Source organism: Ogataea philodendri, assembly GCF_020536065.1.
Source record: "Ogataea philodendri strain CBS6075 chromosome Unknown scaffold8, whole genome shotgun sequence".
Classification (NCBI taxonomy): Eukaryota; Fungi; Ascomycota; class Pichiomycetes; order Pichiales; family Pichiaceae; genus Ogataea; species Ogataea philodendri.
This window is the reverse complement of record NW_025764223.1, coordinates 72687-90849: the sequence shown is the minus strand read 5'-3', so window position 1 is coordinate 90849 and position 18163 is coordinate 72687. Positions and strand designations below refer to the sequence as shown.

At 45.9% G+C, this 18163-nt stretch overlaps 14 protein-coding genes across 14 annotated transcripts; 7 read left to right on the top strand and 7 right to left on the bottom strand.

Moving 5' to 3' along the window:
• Positions 1-68: 68 nt before the first annotated feature.
• Positions 69-653, top strand: OGAPHI_006945 (uncharacterized protein; the record flags this gene model as incomplete). Its single annotated transcript, XM_046208286.1, has 1 exon — positions 69-653. One exon carries the CDS (start codon positions 69-71, stop codon positions 651-653), a length of 585 nt encoding a protein of 194 aa, XP_046058062.1.
• On the bottom strand, positions 219-2512 carry OGAPHI_006944 (uncharacterized protein; the record flags this gene model as incomplete). Its single annotated transcript, XM_046208285.1, has 2 exons — positions 219-537; positions 675-2512. 2 exons carry the CDS (start codon positions 2510-2512, stop codon positions 219-221), a joined length of 2157 nt encoding a protein of 718 aa, XP_046058061.1.
• A 451-nt stretch (positions 2513-2963) lies between these two features.
• On the bottom strand, positions 2964-7333 carry OGAPHI_006942 (uncharacterized protein; the record flags this gene model as incomplete). Its single annotated transcript, XM_046208283.1, has 6 exons — positions 2964-3285; positions 3414-3610; positions 3693-4920; positions 4999-5291; positions 5548-6108; positions 6509-7333. The coding sequence occupies 6 exons, from the start codon at positions 7331-7333 to the stop codon at positions 2964-2966; spliced, it is 3426 nt and encodes a 1141-aa protein (XP_046058059.1).
• Positions 2979-5351, top strand: OGAPHI_006943 (uncharacterized protein; the record flags this gene model as incomplete). The annotated part of the gene is made up of 1 exon (XM_046208284.1): positions 2979-5351. The coding sequence occupies one exon, from the start codon at positions 2979-2981 to the stop codon at positions 5349-5351; it is 2373 nt and encodes a 790-aa protein (XP_046058060.1).
• Positions 5618-7795, top strand: OGAPHI_006941 (uncharacterized protein; the record flags this gene model as incomplete). Its single annotated transcript, XM_046208282.1, has 1 exon — positions 5618-7795. One exon carries the CDS (start codon positions 5618-5620, stop codon positions 7793-7795), a length of 2178 nt encoding a protein of 725 aa, XP_046058058.1.
• A 73-nt stretch (positions 7796-7868) lies between these two features.
• Positions 7869-9587, top strand: OGAPHI_006939 (uncharacterized protein; the record flags this gene model as incomplete). Its single annotated transcript, XM_046208279.1, has 1 exon — positions 7869-9587. The coding sequence occupies one exon, from the start codon at positions 7869-7871 to the stop codon at positions 9585-9587; it is 1719 nt and encodes a 572-aa protein (XP_046058056.1).
• OGAPHI_006940 (uncharacterized protein) lies at positions 8636-9288 on the bottom strand (the record flags this gene model as incomplete). Its single annotated transcript, XM_046208280.1, has 2 exons — positions 8636-8913; positions 9135-9288. 2 exons carry the CDS (start codon positions 9286-9288, stop codon positions 8636-8638), a joined length of 432 nt encoding a protein of 143 aa, XP_046058057.1.
• A 136-nt stretch (positions 9588-9723) lies between the features above and the next one.
• OGAPHI_006937 (uncharacterized protein) lies at positions 9724-11598 on the top strand (the record flags this gene model as incomplete). Its single annotated transcript, XM_046208277.1, has 1 exon — positions 9724-11598. One exon carries the CDS (start codon positions 9724-9726, stop codon positions 11596-11598), a length of 1875 nt encoding a protein of 624 aa, XP_046058054.1.
• On the bottom strand, positions 10480-11160 carry OGAPHI_006938 (uncharacterized protein; the record flags this gene model as incomplete). Its single annotated transcript, XM_046208278.1, has 1 exon — positions 10480-11160. The coding sequence occupies one exon, from the start codon at positions 11158-11160 to the stop codon at positions 10480-10482; it is 681 nt and encodes a 226-aa protein (XP_046058055.1).
• A 63-nt stretch (positions 11599-11661) lies between the features above and the next one.
• Positions 11662-12993, bottom strand: OGAPHI_006936 (uncharacterized protein; the record flags this gene model as incomplete). Its single annotated transcript, XM_046208276.1, has 1 exon — positions 11662-12993. One exon carries the CDS (start codon positions 12991-12993, stop codon positions 11662-11664), a length of 1332 nt encoding a protein of 443 aa, XP_046058053.1.
• Positions 12994-13071: 78 nt separating this feature from the next.
• On the top strand, positions 13072-13728 carry OGAPHI_006935 (uncharacterized protein; the record flags this gene model as incomplete). The annotated part of the gene is made up of 1 exon (XM_046208275.1): positions 13072-13728. The coding sequence occupies one exon, from the start codon at positions 13072-13074 to the stop codon at positions 13726-13728; it is 657 nt and encodes a 218-aa protein (XP_046058052.1).
• OGAPHI_006934 (uncharacterized protein) lies at positions 13694-15376 on the bottom strand (the record flags this gene model as incomplete). Its single annotated transcript, XM_046208274.1, has 1 exon — positions 13694-15376. The coding sequence occupies one exon, from the start codon at positions 15374-15376 to the stop codon at positions 13694-13696; it is 1683 nt and encodes a 560-aa protein (XP_046058051.1).
• A 110-nt stretch (positions 15377-15486) lies between these two features.
• OGAPHI_006933 (uncharacterized protein) lies at positions 15487-16539 on the bottom strand (the record flags this gene model as incomplete). Its single annotated transcript, XM_046208273.1, has 1 exon — positions 15487-16539. The coding sequence occupies one exon, from the start codon at positions 16537-16539 to the stop codon at positions 15487-15489; it is 1053 nt and encodes a 350-aa protein (XP_046058050.1).
• Positions 16540-17216: 677 nt separating this feature from the next.
• Positions 17217-18083, top strand: OGAPHI_006932 (uncharacterized protein; the record flags this gene model as incomplete). Its single annotated transcript, XM_046208272.1, has 1 exon — positions 17217-18083. The coding sequence occupies one exon, from the start codon at positions 17217-17219 to the stop codon at positions 18081-18083; it is 867 nt and encodes a 288-aa protein (XP_046058049.1).
• Positions 18084-18163: the final 80 nt, after the last annotated feature.

The window sequence follows — 18163 nt, the reverse complement described above, 5'->3', positions numbered from 1 at the left end:
GCGCTGTAAAAAATGCTTGAGTTACTTCGGAAAATTATTTGTCATTAAGCAATCTAATTTCATCTACTATGCCGATTTACTACACCTTGGTTTTGGGTCTATTATTGACCGAGACAGTTCTGTTTGCTTTGATCTCGCTGCCATTGCCAAGCAAGATCCGTGGTCCGCTGCTCAAGACGCTTAGCATTCCCTTTCATTCGCAGCATTTCCAGATCGTACTAAAGTGTATTCTTGGTTTCATTCTTGTGCTGTTCATCGACTCCTTCAACAGAATGAACAAGATCACCAATGAGCTCCATGCTCACCAGGATAACCCTGTGACTGGTGCGATTGGAATTCACGAGTCTCGGTCTGAGATTCAGGCCAGAAGATTCTATGCGCAAAGAAACGCTTATTTGTGTGGATTCACCCTGTTCCTCACATTGATCGTCAACAAAACTTTCTCCTTGGTGTTTGAGTTGCTCGCAATCAAGGAAAAGCTTAGAGAACACGAGAAGACCAGCAAAATCCAGGATCTCGACACCGTTGACGAAGACTCTGTGAAAGAGCTCAAGTCCAAGATTTCGGAGCAAGACGAAACCATTGAGAACCTCAAATCCCAGGCAACTGCGTTATCCGATGAGTATGACGGCCTGTCTCAGAGAAAATCATAGTTTTCTTATTGCTTCTCGTACGAGTTGCTCTTATGTTTAGGAATGAAACTGAATCCGTCACCGGCTTTGCCAAGGAACATCTCTGTAATCTTGATCCAGTCCTTGTAGTCCGGCGATCCCAAAAGAGTCTCCAAGTCGTTTCTACCCTTCCAAGGAGGTGGTCTCTCATTGAGCTTTGGTGGAAGACGCTCCAGAATTCCAACTGGAATGTAACGATGAGTGAACGAGATGAACTCGCAAAGGTAACGTCTGGCACTGTTGACACCATACTCGTCGCTTCCCCAGTGTTGGAGAGCAAACTTGGCGTACTTCTCCAAGTATCCCAACCGTTCACTGGACGATTTGTCCAAATATTGCTGTGCTTCCACTTCTTCAAAAATCCATGGCTTGATAAGAGCTCCACGTGCAACCATCACCGAGTCAATTCCCTCGTCATTGGTAGCCTTGTACCAATCTTCGTGCGTGTAGCAGTCTCCGTTTCCGACAAAGTATACAGGCTGTTTGTCCGTCTCGTCTTTATTCTCTTGTTGCTGTTCGTTATAATCTTTCACAATTGCCCCCACTTTACTGATGTACTCCCAGTCAGCTGCACGAGTGTATCTCTGTTGTCTCGAACGTCCATGCAGAGTAATAGCAGCAGTATCTGTCTCGTTCAAGACACGTCTGACCAAATTCTCGGCCACAGGCTTGTCATCCTTCACACCCATCCGAATCTTGACAGTGACCGGAATTTCTCCTGAGGAGTAGTTCATACCTTTCAAGATACGCAGCAGCCTGGACGGACTCTCCATGAGTGCCGATCCCTCTCCTTTACGGTAGAGCATGTCGATAGGACATCCGCAGTTGAGGTTCAGCTCAGAAACGTGATTGGTGAGAGTCTGGATTGCCTCGGCGGCTTTGCATGCCTGCCAGTGCTTTGCAGAAGCGATCTGGACACCAAATCCAGGATACTCGCTTTCGTGAGCTCTTGGAAGGGCCCATTCCGAGTTGGACCCTTGAATGAGCGGCAAAGCAAGAGCCATCTCGGAGTATGTGACATCAGCTCCCAAACTGCGCATCAACCTACGGTACGGCAGGTTTCCCACGGTGGTCAACGGAGAGACGATCTTGGCGTTCTTGAGGTTTAGCTTCTTCTTCTCTGCGGTTTGGAAACGAGCTTCGGTGTATGTAGCAGCATTCAACTTAGCAGGGTCGTCCTGTTGCAGCTCCCGCTCTTCTTTCGTCATGCTATTCTTTTCGTCATTAACAATAACCACACTATCCAAGAACTTGACAACCTCGTCAGAAACTGGCATTGGAAACTTCTTCTTCTGAAGCTGACTCTTGGTAGCAGGCGAGATCCAGTTGACTTCACCGTAGTGATCTTTCTTCTCGACATTTTCTTTCTCGAGTAGCAGTCCGGACTCCTTGCTGTAATGCGATCCAAGCCACCGACATTTCAGTCCCGCAGGACAATATCCAATGGCCTCATACACAGGACAGACTCCGTCAATATCCGCAGGCTTGGAGTCAAGATACGCCTGGACATCATGCGAATAACGACATTTATCAACTCCAAAAGAACATTCTTTCTTGTTATTTGGATCAATAATGGAAGAACAAAGCTTGACCTCGTCGTGGGCTTGACGAAGATCTCTCTTCTTGTTCTGGCCTCTTTTCTTGTCCTTCTTGCTTTCTTTTTCACCAGAAGTGTGCTTTGAAGACTCTGCTTCATCGTCGTTGTAGTCTGCCGTCACACCTCCAACAACAAGGTATTCGGCCTTGATTGGAGCAACACCTTTCTCCAACCGCGGTTTCACATTTCTGTCTTGGGAGTCTTGCTCCCCGGCACGCTTCTTATCGACCTCGATCTCACTCATGAGTAAAATTTTATTTTGCACAGCCAGCTGAAAAATGAAAAATTCACGGCCCTGCATGATTTCGGGGCAGAATAAGAAGTTGTCCTAGATCAGCAGGGGCAGCTCAAGTTGTTGAAATTGAGTAGCATATTTCGTCTAAAGTACTGTTTAACGTGCTTCTGCATATACATACCAAAGATTAAAGTTTCTACATTGAAGTTTGCGATTCACAGGGAGCCAAGAATAAACTTTGCGGGTATTGGCCCAGTCAAGAACAGAACAGGTTGAATAACCAACCTCTGCTATCCATAATCTATCTTCTTGACCAGTGTCCACTAACTGCCACCAATGGACCTCCCAGCTCCCAGACACAAGGATAACTCTTTATCAATTACTTAAGCATCTTTTTCAAGATCATCTAATAACTTGAAAATTTTCAAGTCACTGATAATAAAACTTTAATCAATTTGATTTAGACATTTGGAAAATGGAAAAAACCAACGTTCTTGTTGTGGGGAATGGTGGCCGTGAACACGCTCTTGTGTGGAAACTGGCCCAATCTCCTTTGGTGAAAGAAATCTTTGTTGCTCCAGGTAATGGTGGATTTACCCAACTTGAGAACGTGACCAGTGTGGCTATTGGCTCTTCTCCAGCCGACTTTGACAAGTTGGTGGAGTTTGCCTTGAAGAACGATGTTGGTCTTGTTATCCCTGGTCCTGAACAGCCTTTGGTTGATGGAATTTCCACCTGGTTTCAAAAGGCAGGCATTCCTGTCTTTGGACCTAGTGCTAAAGCTGCCAGAATGGAGGGTTCCAAGTCTTTCTCCAAAGACTTTATGAAGGCCCACAACATTCCCACCGCCGCCTACGAGTCGTTCACCGATTACGAAAAGGCCAAGAAGTACATTGATGAGTCCAACTACAACTTGGTTATCAAGGCTTCTGGAACAGCTGCAGGAAAGGGCGTCTTAATCCCTGCTAATAAAAAGGAGGCCCATGAAGCCATCAAGGAGATCATGGTGGATAGAAAGTTTGGCTCTGCTGGAGACGAAGTTGTCATTGAGGAATTCCTTGAAGGTGACGAGCTCTCCATCTTGTGTTTGAGTGATGGATACTCTTTCTTTGACCTTCCTCCTGCACAGGACCACAAGCGGATTGGCAACAACGACACTGGTCTCAACACGGGTGGAATGGGTGCTTACTCGCCTGCTCCAATTGGAACTCCTGCTTTGTTGGAGAAGATCAGAAAAACTGTCTTGAAGCCAACCATCGACGGTATGAGAAAAGACGGCTATCCAATGGTTGGATGTCTGTTTGTGGGAATAATGGTCACTCCTGCTGGAGAGCCAAAGGTTCTCGAGTACAACGTCCGTTTCGGAGACCCAGAGACCCAGACCGTGTTGCCATTGCTGAAGTCTGATCTTTTGGAGATCATGTTGGCTACCGTGGAACACCGTTTGGACAGTGTCGACTGCCAAATCTACAACAACAAGTTCAGCACTACTGTGGTGATGTCTGCTGGTGGTTACCCAGACGCTTATAGAAAAGGTGACGAGATTACCGTCAAAGAGCCGTTGCCTGCAGACACGTTCATTTTCCACGCTGGAACCAAACTTGTTGACGGCAAGGTTGTGACCGCTGGTGGTCGTGTCATTGCTGCTACTGCTGTGGCCGACAGTTTGAAAGATGCTGTCAAGAAGGCATACGTTGGTGTTGATCACGTGACCTTCAAGGACAAGTACAACCGTACAGACATCGCACACCGTGCGTTCAGAGAGGATAGATCGCAGAGCAAGGTTTCCATCACATATGAGGACTCTGGAGTTTCTGTCGATTCCGGTAACAAGCTCGTTGAGCAGATCAAACAGAGCGTCAGATCTACCAAGAGACCGGGAGCAGACTCCGAGATTGGAGGATTCGGAGGTCTTTTCGACCTCAAGCAGGCGGGATACACTGACATCAACAATACTTTGCTTGTTGCTGCCACCGATGGTGTTGGAACTAAGCTGAGGGTGGCCCAGATTATGGACATTCACAACACCGTTGGAATTGACCTGGTTGCCATGAATGTCAACGATTTGGTTGTTCAAGGAGCTGAGCCATTGATGTTCTTGGACTACTTTGCAACTGCACACCTTGACATCAAGGTTGCTGCTGCATTCGTGGAAGGAGTTGCCAATGGTTGCAAATTGTCTGGCTGTGCACTTGTTGGAGGAGAGACCAGTGAGATGCCAGGAATGTACGCTCCAGGTCATTACGACACCAACGGAACTGCTGTTGGAGCTGTGATCAAGAAGGATATTCTGCCAAAGGTTGACGAAATGAAGGCCGGTGACATTCTTCTTGGTATTGGGTCTGACGGTGTTCATTCCAACGGATTCTCGCTGATCAGAAAGATCATCGACACCACGGACTACAAATACACCGACCCTGCTCCATGGAAGCCAGAGTCTACCATTGGAGAGGAGATTTTGATTCCTACCAGAATTTACGTCAAGCAGCTGCTACCTGCTACCAAACAGGGATTGATTCTCGGATTGGCCCACATCACCGGTGGTGGATTGATTGAAAACATCCCAAGAGCCCTGCCAGACACTCTGAGCGCTGTTTTGGATATGAACCAATGGGAGGTGCCCGAGATCTTCAAATGGCTTGGAAAGACCGGCGGAGTGCCAATCCCCGACATTCTCAAGACTTTGAACTTGGGTATTGGTATGGTGGCCATTGTCAAGCCAGAGAATGCCGACAAGGTCACCCAAATACTTCGCGAAGCTGGAGAGAAGGTCTACACCATTGGTAAACTTGTTGAGCGCAAACAACTTCCAGGCTGTGTTGTTAACAACACGCACGGCTTATACTAAATCTGTCTAGTTTTTCTAATTAAAAAAATGATGTGCTGCCATTCTTGGCCACGTGCAGCTGCCCTAGAATAAAAATTTTAAAGCTAAAAAAAACCTCACTCTCACCTTATTTACCTGTTTCGACAATAGATGAGCATTAAGAGCTAGTGGCCAATAACGTAGGCATTTAAGTTTTATAAGAAACCTCTTTGGGTACGATTTTGTCCACTTTATGATCAAAAAAGAGCCTCCTTAAGCGAATTCCAACTGCAGACCAACCTCCCAATATGTCTGATCGCGGATCCTCCAGATCGCGTTCACCAGTTATTTCGGTGAACTCAACCCATGACGAGGCATCAGTGCATTCCAGCATTAGTGATGATTCTCGTTTGAACGACCACAGAAACCAAAATATGACACTCCCTGTCAAGACAGACTCTCGTTTGCAAACAGATGCGGCTAGAGTATCCAGAGCAGGGATTTTCGATTCTTCTGATGCCAACGCGCGTGTTTCTAGAAAACCAGACCAGCTGTTGGATTCCAGTGAACTAAGAGACAGAATGGTGGCCGTCGATGACGAGGACGAGGATGACAACTTTGCTATCAAGATCTCGTCTCCAATGCCACCTATCCAGGAACGTCGTCGTTCTCGTGCTCGGTCCCGGTCTTTTGGCGAACAAGTCAAGTCTTTCATGAAACCTCGTGAGGACTCCTTCTCTGGTGGAATACTGCTTCCTCCAAGTTCGAACGTCAACCAGGACAAAAACATCACTATTGCCTCCAATAATCATCTGGGAAGAACAATTTCCAGAGCAAGCACTAAAAGTGATAAATCCCGCAGACGCCCAAGTAATTCGATGCAGAAGGATAATCAAAGCGACAACGATAGTGACAGAGACTCGCGTGCTTCCAACGATTCCCAAGAAACAGAGGAGGACGTTTGTTTCCCTATGGTTCCAGAGCACATTCGAATTGAAGGGATTGATTTCGACGAGATTGAGGAATTTATCAAAGATCAGAGAGAGGAGAACGAGATCTTTATGAGAAGAGAAGAAGAACTTAGAAAGAACGTGACCAAGGCTACCGGTTCTGAGAAATTCAGTACCTCTGCTCTCAGATACACTCCTCGTGTTGAGGAAAAAGACTCCGAGGACAGAGAGCCAATCTCCAAGGAATACGGTGTCACTGACAGCAGTGATAGCGAAGCCAATGGAGTCACCTTTGAAAGAGCATTCAGTGCTAAAGAGTCTGTTCCTCCTGACAGATTTAGTTTCTTCTCGTCTGAAGTTGAAGAGACGATCCATGCACCAGACATTCCTTCTCTGGTCCCTCCTGGCGCTCAATTCCAGTCTCTGTTTCAACATGAAGATGCTACCTGGTGGATTGATTGTATTTGTCCAACGGATAACGAAATGAAGATGTTGGCCAAGGCTTTTGGAATCCATCCTTTGACGGCAGAAGATATCCGTATGCAAGAAACTCGTGAGAAGGTGGAGTTGTTCAAGAACTATTATTTCGTTTGTTTCCACACATTTGAAACAGACAGCGAGAGTGAGGATTTCCTTGAGCCAATCAATGTGTATATCGTTGTTTTCCGCAACGGTATCCTTACTTTCCACTTTTCCCCTATTTCTCATCCTGCTAGTGTGAGAAGAAGAGTGAGACAATTGAAGGATTACGTGAATGTGAGTGCTGATTGGTTGTGTTACGCTCTGATCGATGACATTACTGATGGATTCGCTCCTGTGATTCATGCCATCGAATACGAGGCTGATGCAATTGAGGACTCTGTGTTTTTGTCTCGTGAAAACGATTTTGGAGCCATGTTGCTCAAAATCGGAGAGTCGAGACGCAAAGTTATGACGCTCATGAGGCTTCTGCAAGGTAAAGCAGACGTTATCAAGATGTTTGCCAAACGGTGTCAGGATGAAGCATCGACTCCACAAAATGCTGCGCAACCTCGTGGAGACATCGCGTTGTTCTTGGGTGATATTCAGGACCATATTATCACCATGTTCCAATCTCTGTTGTCCTACGAAAAGATCTTCAGTCGGTCGCACTCTAATTACCTGGCTCAGTTACAAGTTGAATCGTTCTACTCTAACAACAAAGTGACAGAGATGCTTTCGAAAGTGACCATGTTAGGTACCATTCTTGTTCCGTTGAACTTGGTGACCGGATTGTTTGGAATGAACGTAAAGGTCCCAGGACAAGAAGTTGACAGCTATCAATGGTTCGGAGGTATCATTGGGTTCATTTTTTTCCTCATTTTAGCATTCGGACTTGGAGCCACCTTGTATCTGCGACTGGTCAATAGGTCTCCATCGTCAGAGCTTCGTCCAGCAGGAAGATCGATTCGGAGCTTCCATTTCGGCAAACGCCAGAATGTCGAGCCTCAGCGTGGACGGAGTAATCGGTCGATGATCAGTTTACCTTCCAAATTCACTCGGTACGGTGATTGGTAATTTGTACTAATAGAATTATAAAGAAATTTGCAAATGTAGAAGGAAAAAATATTCCTTGGCAAATCGTCTATTGATGAAAGTTCGAGGTATTTGCGTGTTTACCGCGTTATTCGGTCTGGCGCTTAGTTCGATAGATGAGGTTGACCAGCGCTTATCACAGACTGGCGCCTCGCTCGAGATTCTTCAAGATTACGACGCAATTCTGGCCGATCTACGCAAGGCTGATTCTCAAGACCCAGCTATTGCCAACGTGTTGTACAAGCACGGGTTGGTGAACTTCTCATTGAAGCGCGATAGATTGGCTTTGCAAGACTTCCAAGCATGCTTGGAGGGCAATCCCAAGCATCAAGGGTGTTTGGACAGGTTTGCCGAGCTCTGTTTGGAAATGGGCGAGTATGATCTAGCCCATGAAAAAGGCATAGAGGTTTCAGAATACCAGAGACTTGAAGCAGACATTGTCAAATTGTATGAAAAGAAGAAATATACCCAAAGCATCAAAAAAGCATCAGAATTGATACAGCTGTCTCCAGCCAACATGAGAGTGCGAAAACTCGTGGTGGACTGTTTAAAGAAATCCCAGTTGGACTTCAATTCAAAAGTGCAGCAACTTGTTGATCAGTACACTGTTCTGGTGAACAACGAACGTGATGTTGCAGAATACAGCGATCTGTTTGATCTGCAACTATTTGGAAAAGGAAGCGATTTTGGAAGTTGTTCAAAAATCTTGAAAACATGCTTGAAATATGATAACGACTATGCTCCGTGTCGTGACCGGACCAAGATGACTGTAAAGATGAACAAGTTTTTGGAGTTGTTCAATCAGGTTTCTATTTACTACTCCTACTTGTACTCGGAGGAAGGAGACTTGGACCGCGTTGAGGAGCTGGAACCAACCGAGTCTGTGTGGAAACAGTCCCACGAACTGCTATTTGGCAAGGTGAAGGCTAGAAGTGGCGAAAAATGGTTTGGTGTCGACGTTTCAAAACCAGCGACCAACTTGGATCTTTTGGTTGATTTGAGTGTTTCGGCGCTGGAGCCGTTTGGATTTTCCAAGCAGGAGATCTTGGAGAATAGCGCTTTTCTACGAGACCTTTCACTTCTTGCCAAGGAATCGTGTGCTCGAACAGGAACCCGCTACAGGGGACAACTGAAATGTAGGGATGAGATACTTCCTGAGCAGTTCAAGGAGATTGACAAACTGATCAGCAAGAAACAGTTCAACGAGGCAAAACAAAAGCTGGACTCGATGCGGGCCGGGTTCAAAAAGAGCTCGTTATGGAAGCAAAGAGACGAGCCGATACAAAAGCATAGAGAAAACGAGCAACGACAAAGACACTACCAGCAACAACGGCAGTACCAACAGCAACAACAACAGCAACGACAGTACCAGCAGTACCAGCAGATGCCTCCACAGAGACAATCCAACGGGGTTGATCCGTACAAAGTTCTTGGAGTTTCAAAAGACGCTGACGAAGGTACCATAAAAAAAGCATACAGAGAGAAGATGAAGCAGAACCACCCAGACAAGCTGAAGAACTCGAATTTATCGCAGGACGAGATCGAAAGCAAGGTGGCCGAGATCAACAACGCGTACGAAACGTTGTCTGATCCGCAGCAGAAGCAGGATTACGATGATCAGTCGAACGGAGGAGCCCGGTTTGGAGCCGGAGGAGGCTTTGGCAACCAGATGTTCCAACAAAACGGGCCTTTCCAGTTCAACTTCCAATATGGCTCATTTGGGCAAAAAGCAGGTACTGGCGGTGCCCGAATGAAGAGAAAGCCACGAGGATGACCTAATAAATTATCTGCATCATACCTTTGAACCGGTAATGTCCGATATATTCTCTAGAAAATTATAACGTGATCTAAAAAAAGGCGAAATAAATAACTATCCCCATTACCAGTACTCCGCTTCCTTTTAAGGAACTATGTTAAAATCGTTCACTTCCAACTCCCTCAAGCAGGGACAGCGGGTTTCCAGCAAGGCGCTTCAGCACCAGCCGGCTCCGCAAACAAGATTGTTGAACAGTCTGGTTGAGCAACAAAGCTCAGGACAGCCGTTCAACACCAAGAAATACAACAATCAGGGGAGGTTTTCCCGTCAACAGTTGAATCGAGGCAACCATCCGGTTTCTGCTCACGAACTGGCCAACAGTAACTGGCGGCAATTTACCCCCGATGACGCAAACGTCCATCGGGATTTGACAGCTTTTGATCAGTGCCTACAACAAAATTCCACATATGATCTGGCCACCGGCCGGGTGAGTGGCGGGGCTGACGATTTCTGGGCCGCAGTGAGGAAAATCATCCCACTGTACCGTTCTTTGGTTCACACGGGCGCCCTGGATGAAAAGAGAATGGGCGATTTTGTCTCCCTTCTCCGCAACGGGCTTCGAATTCACAGACTGGAATTATCCAAGCTCAACAAAAATTTGGATAAAGACTCGACGAATCCGATCAAGAACATCCATTATCTTCTTACATGTGCTATTAGAGAGGTTTCTTACAACCTATTAGACGGCTCTGTTACTCTGAATGCTCATGGTCTGACTCATCTGTTCAAGGCGTACAAGGATCTTGGGTTCACTTTCGAGGCTGTTCACATTTGGGAGGCCGGCAAGAATAACCCAAAGTTGAACCAGCTGTTTACATCGGAGCCAGTTCTTGGCTCCATCTTCCCGTTTTTAGTCGAAAGCGGGGACTTTGATTTCCAAGAAGTTTGGAACATGTATGAAAAAATCAAGGCGGGTAAAAGTCACCATGAGAAACTTCATAACGAGTTGCAAGTTGGAATGATCAGAGTTTGTCTTTTCAAGGGACACACTCAAGATGCTTTGAGTATTTTCCAACAGCTGAGCTCGGACGTTTACTCCAGATTCATCTCCAAAGGTATTGAGCCACCAATCAACGTGAAAAGCTATATGACCATGGCACACTTGTCTTTCATTGGCTTCAGTAAGGACATCGGAACAGCTGATGTCTTCTTCAAAGACGCTGTCAACGAGAGCATGCCGTACTTGACTCCGTTGCAATTGAACTTTGTCAAGAAATATCTTGCAAACACATGGGAAATCACGCAGGATTTTGAGAAAACCAAGCAAATCTGGCTCACCACTTGGAAAGACTACGAAACAAAGCGCACTTCGAACTCTTCTGTGTCGTCGTCTTTGAACGACTCGTTCTTGTCTATTTTCTTTGCCAAATATCCAAACTACACGGATTCTGCATTCCAGGAGCTCCAACAGCTTGTGAATGACTACAGCTCGATCCGGACGATTGATGAGCCATTTGTGAACGTGTTGTTGTCCAAGAGCACTGTCTGGCACAACGCCAAGATCTTGGAGTATATTTTCACTACTGCACATAACAACAGCTTCCCCAAGACCAATGTTTTCTACCGGTGCTGTTTGAAAGCATGCGGTTCGGTGGATATCGACTCGAACCAGATATTAATATTATTCAGACAACTGTTGAAGTTGAATGGATCCACGGGAATGAAATACATTGCGCATGCTGACTGGATAGCCTTGAGAGATGCCACGGTCAATTCTCAGCAGCTGTATACGTTCAGCGACCCGAACTCGCGGATTGACGTCTACTTCAAGCTGTGGAAGATGTGTGCTCCATACTTTATTTCGTTGGCCAATTTCAAGAACTACATCTACAAGGACATTCGGCTGAATTACAACTATTCGCAGATATTCCAGCAGATGCCAAACATCAAGACTGATATCAACGTTCCCGAAATCACTCTGTTCAACAGAAACGTTTCGATCGACAATTATATAGGATATTCTTATTAGGTGGGGCAGGATACGGATTAATTAGATGATATATATGATGAATTATGATTGAAAGAGAAATGATCATTGTACTACTGTAACGGAGCTGACTTTGTTCCCGTCAAGTAACACCTCGAAAACATAATGTTTGTCCCCAACAAGCTTAGTCAACCCCCAATTCTTGTAGTCGTCTGTTTCTTCTGGGTTTGTGGAGCATGAGCTTTCGTTTTCAGCAGATGTGCTGCTTTCCACGTTGTCATCGTAGCCGATCATTTCGAATTCGTTATTTGTTGTACTAAAAGAGTTGAGCTCGTAGTCTTTTCTGTTGAGGAACACAGATTTGTCCTTGGACTGTGGGGACAAGAACTCGTACATCCTATCAAAGGCCTCGGTGGTGTTCCATGTGTATTGGTGGTTGTAGCTGATTTTGTTAACTTCAACGTTGATTTTCTCGTATTTGAGAAAGTCCAGTGAGTTTTCAATATTTGTGTGAAGCGTCACTTTGGATAAAACTGCAGATCCGATCACGGACGACTCGTCCATCTTATAGAAACAATCTATGCCGTACCTGTAGTAGTTATGGACCTTGTAGACGTTAAATTTCTCGGACTTTGACGAAATACGAGAATCTCCGTTCTTTAAAAACGTATCGTCCGGAGACCCCAAATAGCCCAGAACGTTTCGCATCGACGTAGTTCCCAGCTCCAAGTGGAACGACGCTTTCTGCTGGCTTTTGTAATATATTTCGAGATTCGGGGCACTCAAATTGTTAATGCGAGCATACAGAATCTGTCTCTTGACATTCTCCGAGGCTTTCGGATACAGCGACGGCAGCAAGCTGTATCTTTCTTGAAGGTTCTTGGTATCAAGAATTTTGTTGATGTTGGTAACTGCGTCTGTCCAGTTGTCGCCTTTGAAGATTGTGAAGGAGGAGCAATTGACGTCTTTTTTGCTGCTGTTTAAAACTCTGTTGAGATCGTCTTTGTTTTGGTTTTCCGACAACTGATCTAAGCTGAATCGGAACGCTATTCCAGGATATGAGAGACAGTAACTATTGGACGCGGGATTCTCCACCCCGGGATATGTTGGGCCAAACAGCCGGTTATAAATATGTTTGAAAGATAAGGAGCCAATTGGTTCGTTTTTGAAAGTGAACTCAACCCCCACCTTACCCACCTCGTTGACCTCAATCAGAATAAGTTTCTGGTATGCGGACTCGAAAATGAGGTTGATGCTGACCCGCGTCAGTTGCAAAACAGTGGTCTTTGAGGAGTTGGAGTAGATAAATCTAATATCGTTGTGCAAACCGTGTTTCTTTAATAGCGCGTAAGTTTGGAATAGCGAATGGCCCAACGTGAGGAATCCAAGTCCCTCAGATGGATAGAGCTCAAAGGATTTCTTGGGAAACGAGCCCATGCTGTTGTTCCCCCTAAAATAATTATGATTATGTAAATATGTACTGTCAAAAAAATTAAATCTTATCTACGTAGTACTATGACCACAATAATCCCCCACTTGGATTTCGACGTGGCAACGCCCAAATTAACCGCCGACTTCAAACTGGTTCTTCTTGGAGAGTCGTCGGTGGGGAAATCGTCGATTCTGCAGCGTGTTCAAAACGGAACCTTTGACGACACAAAGTCCTCAACCATCGGTGCGGCTTTTGTGTCCAAGAAAGTCAGCAAGGACGAAGGCTCAAAGCTCGTCAATCTGCAGATATGGGACACTGCCGGCCAGGAACGGTTCCACAATCTTACCCCATTGTACTACAGAAACTCAAATATGGCATTTATTGTATTTGATATGACAAGTATAGACACTTTCAAGAAAGCAGAATATTGGATAAATGAGCTTGAGACGTACAAGTCAGACACAAATTCAGGTCTGATACTTGTACTTGTGGGTAACAAGGCCGATTTGGTTTCCGGAGCATGCGATTTTGAAGACGAGATCCGCCAATTTTTGAATCTGAATAAGAACATTTCCAGATACTTCACTGTGAGTGCAAAACAAAACACAGGGCTTGTTGAGCTGTTCGGCTATGTGGTGGATAGTGTTGACGAGTCGCTGTTTCATGAATTTTCCGCAGAGCAGAACGGTCTGGTGGATCTCAACATTACAAGAACCTCGACCGGTAACTGTCAATGTTGAGCACCAACAAAATCAAGGTTGCCGCCATCTCGATCCACAGCACCTGGACCGGAGGCCGTTGCCACAGAATTCCTCCCAAAACCATGAACTGGACATTGTTGATCTTTTGATACGGACAGATCCAAATGTTGACCAACACATGCATCAAGAGAACGACTTTCAGCCACCGAGACTTGGAAATCTCCGCAACTGGTTTATACGTCTTTGGTGTTAGTTGCTCGTAAACCGACTCCAATTGCACAAGAATCTCGCCGCTCTCGGGACGTTTGGTATAGTCCGGATCAACCATCATTCTAATTAATCGCAAATACGCAGGCAACAATCCGTCTGTACGCAGAGTTTCCATATCGTCAAATATGTCCGACTTTAGAATCTCCTCCCTGATTGTGCTTTGATCTGACGATTTGAAAGGTAACTTTCCGAAACACAAGTAATATAGTATCATCCCCAACGAATAAATGTCCGATTTGTACGAAAAGTCATGTAATCTTCCTGTTTGATCGATTTCAAACAGTTCTGGAGCGCAGTATTCCAAGGTTCCCGTATTTCCTGTGGAGCTTCGTTTGCTATTCTCCATGATGGATTCTCCAAAGTCGCTCACAACGAGATTTGGGATCCTGTCCAATTCGCGAACCGACTGAACTGGTTTGTAATCTTCAGGGAATTTAGTCTTGAACAGACAATTGGACGGTTTGAGGTCTCTATGCAGTATTTTTTGTTCATGCAAATGATGCAGTCCATTCAGAACATCCTTGAAGATCTTGTAGATCTCAAAGTTGTTGAGGTACCTTTTTCCTCGCTGGTGAAGTGATTTTTCTGCTGCACCTGCCTTGCGTCTGCGACGGAGCAGCTTTTCTTCATTAATGTTGAATCTGGGATGGATTGTCTCTTCAACCATCTCTTCTAACGTTCCTCCATCGCAGTACTCGAAGAGTATGAAAACCACTGGCACACGAGGCCCAAAGTCGCTGATTTGATCCACTTCTAACCAAACATGGTTATACTTAATAATGTTCAAGTTCCCACTGTTGGAAGAATCGGTCAAGCTGTAGAGAAACTTGACCTCGTTCAAGATCCTGACCAGATTGCCAAAATGGTTCCCAATGGCTATTTTTTTCAGCGCAAACACTCCAAGCTGGAGGTTATATAATTTGTGCTCCACTTTGATCACCTTACCATTTGACCCATTGCCAAGGACACCAAGAACGGTGAAGAACTTCTTGAAATACCCTTGGTTGATCAATTCCACCGGTATCTTCTCGGAGTCGGTGGGGTGAGACTGCCGAAACAAGGACGAGATCAATTCTCTGTTTGTCTCGTTCCCAGCATCCACTTTGGCAAGAAGCTTGAAGTAATCATTGTGCAAGAAATCTGGCCTCGATCCGGTGGGGGGAGACCCACCCGACTGATTTACCGACGTCGGATCAATGTTGAACTGGTACCCGCAATCAGGACACACAAACTCAAACTGCGAGGGTACAGATCGTCTTCTTGCCCCATTCCCACCACCATATCCGGGGGACTCCTCGTTGTCCAGATGAACAAGCTCCAAGTCTTTGGTCTGAGAGTTGTACAATACAACAGAGTTGGATAGCTTATTGTGGTGAACCACGCTCAAATGCTGATCATTATACCTCACTATGGACATATGAGCATCTGAATCGTTTATGACATGTTTTTTGACATAAGCCCATACTTTGATTACTCGGCCGGGTAAATAGTTTACACGTTGAGTAACGGTGGCTATATATTAGTATGTTACAAACTGAGCAAATAGTCTGTATTCTCAGCAGGCTTGGTATTGAACAATGCTGTGGTGGAAGCGAACTCGTCGGTTTCCGGTATCAGAGAAGTGGATTTGAAAAGTTCGTGCGTCGAGTCGTCGTTGTGAGTCTGTTTCGCGATGATTTCGTTCAAAGAAAGCTTGTAGATCATGGCCGTGTCCAACGTGGGGTCCTCAACAGGCACCTTCACGTCCTGTTTGTTTAGTTGCGCTCTCAAACGTCTGATCTCTAGATCTTTGTTTCTGTTTTGTTCGTCCATAAAGTTTTGGAGTCGTCTCTTCAGCTGCGTGTTGGCAGCCAGCAATTCCTCGCACTCCTCCTCTTTCAAACTCAACTTGTGATTGGCACGCTGCAGCTCGACTTGCGATCGACTCACTGCGCGTTCGGATTTCTCAAGCCGGCTGTTCATCGATTCTAGACTTTCTAGTTTCCGTTCTAAACGATCGCTCTCACGAGCCCTTGACTCTAGCATCGATTTCTCAGCTTCTAATCGCTCTGTCTTGTGTCTGAGCTCGTGCACAACTTTCTGTAATCGCTCGATGCGTGCTTCCTGTTGTGCTTCCTTTGATTTCAGGTCTCTTTCTTTAACTTCTAGTTCGCGATTCCGCTGCTCATACTGTCTTTTCTCCTCACCCAGTTTACGCTCTAGCAGACCGTTGCGCAACTTTGCGTCCTCAAGCGATCCTTCCAGCTTGGTCACGCGGCGTTTAAGTTCGTTCAATTCAACTTTTTCCAGTTCTAGCACCGGCCGCACGCTGATATTCTCCTTTTGCTCCACCAGTGAGCCAGGCCGGCTTCTTATACGCTTGTTTCGCAAAATTCGTTCTTCCTTCTCGCGCAATTGGCGGTTCAGCTCTGCGCTGAACTCGCCAGCTTTCCTCTCCCCCTCGCCCGAAATAGGCGCTTTCTCGGGCTCAAACTTGCCTCCATTATAAAGCAGGTCTGTGAGCTTTAGCTTGGAGTTGGCGGTCTGCGACTTACGGAGTTCCAGCGAGTCCTCGTCGCTTTTCTTTCTAAACCAGTCCATAATTTTTGTTTACGTTCGAAACCGTTTAAACGCGTCCTGTGGCTGGTGTGGCTGGTGTGGCGGTGCTCAAAGTCCGAAGCAGCATAGCACAGCAACAGAAGCACATCTACCAGTAAGCGTTCGGTTACACTGTCGGGGCTGAAGATCAAGATGAATGTGTAGACTTAGAATCTGGCTAAATTGAAGTGGGCTGTCTACTTCCCTGTTTTGATCCCTGTTGTTAACTTTAAAATAGCCAAATTATTAATCACCCGATAGGGCCCACCAACATTGGCACATTAGCCTTTCCTCCAACATACCGAAATTATCCGCTGGATGAATTGACCGTACCGGTCAACCCTCCACCATTATGGAGGCCCACAATCCGTACCCCTCCGCTCCCCGAAATAACAGGTCCATTTTCCCACATGATTTCGTCCAATGAAAATCGTCTAATCGACCCGTCGTCGCGTCGGACAAATTCCCCCTTTTCTCATTTTTAACCACCTGTTGCTCTTGTTGTCACAACTTTCTGTTTTGGTCCGACAAAAACGTTGACATATTTGGCGAGAACGGCTTCTTGATTGTTCTGGAACACAGGAATCTTACAAACAAACTTGGTGCTATAGTATCTCTGAGTTTGGACAATACTCGACTACTTCGACTATCGACGGGACTACCTTTAACATAAACATTCAATGTCAAGTGAAGAATCTGGCCTTGGCCAGAGGGGCGAATCGTCCACCTCCAAACACCTTAATGCGCTGTTTCTTACACAACTGAAGGAGCTATCTGATTCTATTGCGTCCTCTTTCGACTCCATCTCCTCTTCGTTAGGAGAGCTTAGAAACAAGGCTGGCTCGATTGCAACGCTGGCTGCGACCTTGTCTGACGCGTACCAGACGAACCAGCAGCAGAATGGCGGTGATTCCAAGATCGCCACCAAGGACATCGACGCCCGACTGATGATGTTCCAGATGGCTCAACAAGCCCAGAATGGACTGCCTAAGCATGGGTTGGAGCAGGACTCGCTTGCTTCTGCGAAAAAACGCAAGATCTTGCCCGAGTCTCTTCCCGAGGAGGACTTGGACCAGCTTAACAAGTCGTACACGAACGACGCAAACCTTCCGGAGGTCGATCTCAATTCCAGAGCAAAGAGCGTCCAGGATCTGTGGGACGAGTGGAATCTTGGTTACAGAAACCAGGAGCCTTTGAAGCTGCTCGAGAGAAGATACGGAACAAGATGGAGACGCGGTAGAATTGCGAAAAGCGCACAGAGAAGAAAGAAAGTGATCGAGTTTATTGAGAGCGAGGCTAAGCGGAATCCAGGAGTCAGCGAAGAAGACGTGGTCAGATTGTTGGAGAATTACAGAATCAAGAAAAACAAGGGACTCTTCTGGCTGTACGGCTCGTTGCCCAACCATTTGTTCAACGCAAATGGCGAACCAATCGAGTTTTTCCCTGATGCTGAAGATCTGCCCCAGAAAGATGAATTGAGCGACGACTCGGAGGCCACGGCCGCTGCTGTTGCGGCTGCAGCCGCCGCTGCTTCTGTGAAACAGTGATGTTTTTCCAGAGTTTAGTTTCCTTCTATTTATTTCGGCTTTCAAGTGTATACGAATTGACTAATTGTACTTATAGATTT